We start from the raw sequence: 7,128 nt of genomic DNA on the forward strand, positions 1-7,128 counted from the left end.
CATTTTTTGGGATTTGCATGCTTGGGAACTTTCTCGTTCATAATACAAAATAACAGAACAATGTCATAGGCCTGGTCTAAAATCCTTATCCTGACTAACTTCAAAACTAATATTTTAAGAATCCAAAGAACTGGATATGCCGTATTGTATGCTGCCATCTTATGAGGCAGTGGTATGACGATTTCATATACCACACAAACATGACACCATGTGCCCTGCTTACACGAATAGCAACGGCCATCTTTAATGTAAACAACACTGTGGTGTCAACTTTAAGATACTGTGAAATGGTGTTACTCCCAGAATGAACTAAATATATAAATACAGTAGAGTCCCGCTAATCCGAACCCCGCTAATCCAAAAATCCGCCTAATCCGAACAGGACTAGGGGAAAAAATACAGTAATTTTATAAAATTTCTGAACTGGGAAAAGTAAAGAAAACAAGTTTTTTCAAGTTATGTCGTACGTTTAATGTACATTTAAGAAACTTGTAATTTTTCAATTTCGCTGTCTAACTAAAAATCCAAAATACAGCCTTACTTCAAATTGAAACAAGTTAGAATTTACTCACATATGTAGAATCCATGTTCTGTACAGCATTTACACAAAACGTAAAAAGCAAACCATTATCTAAGAGGTAAAGTCAGTGATCTTCTTCTGGCCTTAGCGAACTAAAACGGCTTGAAGAAGCAATGTTTATAGCGCCGCATAAACATAACATCTGTTGGGGTTGCATCGGCGTGTTGCTCAACGTAGCGCAAAGCGAGATCAAGGGCACTGGCTGCGGCAGTGTGTGGAACAACATCAGTCGGCGTCCCCTTCCTCCTCACTGTCGTCTGCATCGAGATCAGCTGACGTTCCCTACACAGCTGCCACAATGTCATCATCTGTGTATTCTTCATGGCCACAGTCGTCAACGGCCGTCCACTCTTCCACGCACTCTTCCTCTGCATTTTCACAACCTGGCATTCTTTTCACCAATTGAAGAAGTTCGCAATTTTCTTTTGTCGGGGGGAAAACTGTTTGGACAAACTCTAGCTCAGGCCAGAGATTTTTCCAAGACTTCTGTAAGGATTCCTTGCGTGTGTTTTCCCAAGCTTCAGCAACCCAGTAAATAACATCTTTGATGTTCATTTTCTTGAGTTTATCCAAAATTGTTAGCTCTTCATTATCTTCAAGTAGGCTACGAAGAAGCATTTTTCTATAATTCTGTTTCAAAGCCTGCAAAACCCCTTGGTCCATTGGCTGCAAAATCGATGTGACATTTGGTGGGAGAAAAATAGCCTTGATATCATCGCAAACAACTTGCATTTCTTCTGGATGTGACGGAGCATTGTCTATAAGTAACAAAGCACGAGGAGGCAATCCATTTTCTTTGTTAAACGCCTTTACTTTTGGCACAAATTGCTTGTCAAACCATTCTTGGAACAAGGCACGATCCATCCAAGCTTTCTTTTGATTTCTGTAAAAAACAGGGAGAGAGTTCATGTTCATGTTCTTAAAACAGCGTGGTTTTGCCGATTTGCCAATAACCATTAGTGGAAGCTTATTTGTGGCAGAAGCATTGCTGCAGGCCAACACAGTTAGGCGCTGTTTATCCATTTTAAACCCTGGTGCAGATCGTTCCTCTTGTGATGCAAGACTTTTGGTAGGCAATGCTTTAAAGTTAAGTCCTGTCTCATCTGCGTTGTAAACTTGCTGGGGCGAGTAGGAAGAAATGATGCATTTGAACTCCTCAAGGTATTCAACAGCTGCTTTGTTGTCCGCTGACAATTTCTCCCCAGTTATTGTAAGCTGCCTGATTCCGTGTCTTTTCTTCCATCGGTCTAAGAAACCACAACTAGCCGTAAATGATACGTCACCGTCCATGAGCTTGTTCAATTGAAGCGCCTTTTCTTGAATTAGAGGGCCAGTGATAGGGATTCCTTTCTGTCTTTCTTGTGTAAACCATAAGAAAAGTGCTTCGTCCAATTTTTCGTAAGACGACACTGTCGTCTTGCTACGTTTTTCAATCGTTTTTTCACTTGTGGTAGCGCAAAACTGCTCAATTTTACCTCTGTTCTTTTTCCAATCGGAAATTGTTGCTTTCCCGACACCAAATTCCTTCGATAACTGAGTGGCACTTTCACCTTTGTCAAGTCTTTTCAACACTTCCAGTTTTTCTTTTAATGTACACGAGTTATGTTTACGTTTGCTTGCCATGATGATTAACAGCAGGGACAAGCACAGAATGTAAAGAAACCACACTACACACCACTCACAAGGACTCACAAAACACAGGGCAAGTGCGCACACGAACAATAACATTGCACAAAACACATCACTCGGCAGTAGCAGGTGGCACACTGACTCAGTCACTCATAGTTTGGGAACGGAAATCAAGAGGAATGCGTAGGTCTAGGTCACTGCCCTTCCGCTACTACTCACGTACCGCCCGTCATATCGATTTTACCTCCGATCACAGTCACACTACAGTGCAGTTTAAATAGCAGTGTACTAGAATACGTAATTTCTTACCTTTAATTCTTGACACATCAGACGCTTAATACGCCTCATAAAGTCAATATATGGCATTATATGACAAAACTCCGCCTAATCCGAATTTTCGCTAATCCGAACAGGGTTCGGTCCCAATTAGTTCGGATTAGCGGGACTCTACTGTAAATAACAATAATAATAATTGATAGGTAAATATTAACTACAGACATAAATTTTGGAACAGGCATGTTCTTGACATTGAGACATACATTGATAACCAAAAGGTGAGTCAAAAGTCTTGCAGACTTGCAACAAATATTAAAAGGCTACTTGGGTTTGCATTAAGGTTTACTGAGTTATAGACACTTTTTATTTAATTTCCTAAAATAATGAAAATGCAGATAATTAACTTTATAAATCATGCATGTTCAGCATTATATGCTGTTAACTTACTATTGTTTTAGTACTGGTGGACACTGATAACATCAGTTCAACCAAGTTATAGCAAATGGATTCACTGCAATGAAACAATAAAAAGAAACTCGTCAGGATATTCTGTAGTAATAATGACAAATGTGAGGTTAGTGAAACATTGGAAACCAGATATCATAACATGAGCTTCCCAGTCTTTTGGAAGTGCAAGTGCAAATAGTAAAAAACTGGGCAGCTGGTATGCAGACAGAACACAGCTCTTCAGCGCTTTCCTAACTCGAGGAGTTTGGGTGTTTCTTCTGCTCTTGCATCCAAGGCATTGAAGTAGAGGAATTTGCCTTGGCTTGTGCTGCTCACGGTACTCTGATATGCCTGAAGGTGGATTTTACAAAATTTAAAACTTAATCCTTTTTTCTTATAATATTGTGATATCCATATTCTCAGTACTGCTTGAAAGATTCTGAAATGCTTCATTCCCAAATGTGGTACTGCACATACTTAAGCATTCCACTTGTATGCTGCTAATGCTACATTTTTTGTCTTTTCCATTATATATTTTGAGCAACAATGCATAGGCCTTTTCAGGTTCAGTATGCCATTTAATATTCCCATTTACATTGTGCTGTTTGGCTATATCAATTTGTTTTTTTAATGCTTATCTAAAGGCAGTCTTTATGTCTATCTAAGGGCAGTTATATATATATATATATATATATATATATATATATATATATATATATATATATATATATATACTGTATATATAATGAGCTATATCATTTCAAATTAATAGTTTTGTCATACTGTGTCTGTTATGAAAATGATTTCAAAAGAAAATTACACAATAAAAGCTCTTGATGTGCTCTGCAAAGGTGAATGACCCAACAAGGAATGATGATGATATTCCTCAGCCGCATTTTTGCTGCCAGCAAAATCCTTTTACTTCATCCTTCTTTAAATGACTCACTGTGAATTACTAAATCTGCCTTCAGGGAAGAGGTTGAGAGCAACTGTATTAGCAATGTGGAATAGGATTTGGCATACTTTTTAGAAATAGGCCATTCACACCTTTTGAACATTACAAGTTGCGTCAAATAATGCACATCCCAAAAAGGGATGAGGTATTTCCTGAATGTTTGCCATCAGGAAATGCTTTGGGATTGTGGCTTTAGGAGGGCAGGGAAAGCTCTCTGAGACATGATGAAGAGCTCAACGATCCAGGAAAACAAAGGAGTGGAGGAAAAAATTCTCTAAACAGGGAGCCGCCAGCTAATGTGAAATGGAAAACTCACTTTAACTAAATCAATTTTAGAATATAAATTTAGTTCATTTATTTATTTCTTTTGAAAACCATCCAGGCCAGCAAAAACAAAGGAAAAATGTCTTTAATCAGGCGACTATTCAGGTGTTTGCGTGTGAGTGCAACATTAGTATACTGTGATAAAGATCATCAATAACTAGTTTAAACCACAATAACATATACCACACACTGCTGCATTTCTGTTGATGATGAAAAGGTACTCAAAATCTTTGATTCTACATTTAGAAATTCTAAAACCCAGTCCTACAGTTCATGTGACACTACGTTTTAAATATTGAGGCTAACTTGCACTGTTCTGCCACCAAAGAAATCAGTAATTTTTAATGATGGTGCTAATATTTTCTTTTTCATCTGCCTGAAGTATTAAAGATAAACATCATATTTGTGTACTTTGAAGTAAAAATAAAATAACCTAATAGAAATAAAATAAATAATCAGTGATAGTTAAAACAGTATGCAAAAAAAACAAGAGAAATACTCTATTTAGATCTATTATTCTGTAGTAATCAGGACACAGCTGATTAAAAAAAATCTAGTGAAAATAATACGTCTATAGTGTTTTAGTTTAGTGTATATTGTGGAGTGCGGCTGGGTCCCATGCCCAGTCGGGACGCCCCAGCTGCATATGTTCTGGGGGAGCAACCGTGGGCAACTCAATACCTCCCCCGGGATGCTTGATGGCCCTCCCACAGGAGTCCTCAACAGACCGGTTGGGAGTTGGGGTGGCCACCAGGGGGTGCTGCATGGATTCCACAGTCCAGCTGGACAACTCTTCAGCCCCATCCGGAAGTGCAATTGGAACCAGGTGGTCAAGCATCTGGAACTCTTCCAGGTGGATTATAAAAGGGGCCAGCCACCACCACTCAGTGGCTGGAGTCGGGAGGAGATGACGAGGCTTCAGGGGAGGAGTGGTGGTGCCAGAAGGGCGTGTTACTTGGTGGTTTGCTTTTGTTTTGTGCTTTAATTGGGACTGTGTTTTGGCTGGGGGGTTCACAGGGAAGATGTGCCTTCCAGCTGCCGTAGTGTGAGTCTGTGCCAGGTCGGGTGCCAATATAGCGCCTTTTATCACAATATTCAGAAACTAAAAGTAATCAATTTATTTTCAGCAAGCCATTTTTTTTTAGTAAATACCAGAAAGTCTAAAAAAAAAGATCAATTTTGGCAAAGAAGAACAAGTCTATCTCAAAATTTAGAATCATGAAGAAATTAAGATGAACTCCACAGTGGATAGATAAAGAGTTACAAAAGAAATTGAAAACCTCCTAGCAGCTACAGGAACTATTAAAGAGATATTTTGTGATTTAGAAATTGTAAAGAGAGAAGTGCTGCTTAGATTAAAAAGGCTAAAATAAATCACATTTCCAAGACCAGATAGCATTTATTCTTGAGTGTCCATATATTTGAAAAATCACATCACACTCCTACATAATGGTACAATATAATTTACAATTTCCCCAAAGTTTTATAATCTGTGGTTTTTCATCATTTTTTGTGGGTTTCCTTGAGCAAGTGCACTTTTATTCAAAACTATAACCGAAGAAAAAAGAAAGCAAGTTACAGTACTTTGTATATAAGAGCCAGATCGAATGGTATTTATTTGTATTTAGTTACTTACTTCCTACAGCCTAAATTCTCAAGTGTAGCGCGTCTTTGAACTGAATAATAATAAAAAAAGCTAACCTTTACAAGTATCATATGTTTACAACGGCTGATACGGACTGAAATCAAATGTATGTTTTTATTCTAAAATAGTAAGAATAAAAGCAGCTCACTTCTCAAAACAGACTCATCGGGGATCGAACCCGTGAAGCTTTGATTACCAGTCAACAGTTGATACTATTGCACCACCAAAGCAATCATAGTAAATGTGTGTCAATGTCACACCCTAACGCGTATTGTTTTTCTGCAGTTATATTTGTACCTTTTGTGAAAGTGTTTCTTTGATATTTGGACTTCAGGCTTCACACATTATAAACTTCATGTCTACATTTTGTCAATTATTACTAAACCATGAAAAACGTTTCTTTTTTAACAATGTGTTTACATAGATCGTTGTTGACATGGAACACACATGAAATGCATGTGTTCCAAATAATGATATAGTATTTATAAAAGGTGTGATTTTGCTTGACTTCTCACTCTATACAACTCCAAGAAACTGACACGCAGGTAAGCAGACTTGAGCTGAGAAAACTGTGCGCCAATGGGGGCTGTGATAGCAAACTGCTTGCTGCTTATCAACACATTTAAAGGACAAAAGACGCTGACGGAGAGGTGCAAAGCGTTTTAAGGTGGGATGGATCTACGTTTAGTTACGTCTAAGTTTTTTCATAGGCTCTTGTAATTCTAGTGATAAACAGGCCAGGTTGGGACTGAAGCAAAGGAATGAATTAATGGATAAATTGGGGAAGTTGGTGTATTCAGGGCAATTCCTCCCCCAGTCTAATAGATGTCAGTACTCCACTGGTGTGGACCCAGTAGAGATATATGGGAGTTGTAGTCCTAAGGGACAATCCTGTTGGAGTCCTTGGGTGCCATCAGGGGGTGTTGCAGAGAGATGGACTTCCTGTTTCAGGAGGTTCCCAACTGACCTGGAAGTGCTTCCATCAGGGTATGCCCCGGTTCTGGAAGTGCTCTCAGGTCTAATATAAAAGCGAGCCATCCAGCCTCCTTCCGGGAGTCGGGAGAGAGAAAGACAAAGCTCACCTGGAGGTGAAGAAAGAAAGAAAAGAGAGAAGACATATCGTGAGGGTTTTAGTTGATAAATGAAACGTTTATTTGAACATTTGATTGTGTCCATGTGGTGGTGTTGGAAATTGTGAAGGCTAGAGTGCCCCCTACTGGTCAAAACATCTATTTTGGGTTTTTATTTTTTAGGATTGAGTATTCAAAAAAT

General features: G+C 38.6%; 1 protein-coding gene across 1 annotated transcript; it reads right to left on the reverse strand.

Annotated features, from left to right (window-relative positions):
• Positions 1 to 862: 862 nt before the first annotated feature.
• LOC120528761 (jerky protein homolog-like) lies at positions 863 to 2,203 on the reverse strand. The gene has a single exon (XM_039752902.1). The coding sequence runs from the start codon at positions 2,201 to 2,203 to the stop codon at positions 863 to 865; it is 1,341 nt and encodes a 446-aa protein (XP_039608836.1).
• Between the last annotated feature and the right edge of the window lie 4,925 nt (positions 2,204 to 7,128).

The sequence above is a fragment of the Polypterus senegalus genome, chromosome 4, assembly GCF_016835505.1.
Source record: "Polypterus senegalus isolate Bchr_013 chromosome 4, ASM1683550v1, whole genome shotgun sequence".
In the NCBI taxonomy this organism is placed as follows: Eukaryota; Metazoa; Chordata; class Cladistia; order Polypteriformes; family Polypteridae; genus Polypterus; species Polypterus senegalus.

Bases quoted from the DNA above. Each gene is read 5' to 3' on its own strand.
- LOC120528761 (XM_039752902.1), bottom strand. From the start codon at position 2,203: ATGGCAAGCAAACGTAAACATAACTCGTGTACATTAAAAGAAAAACTG.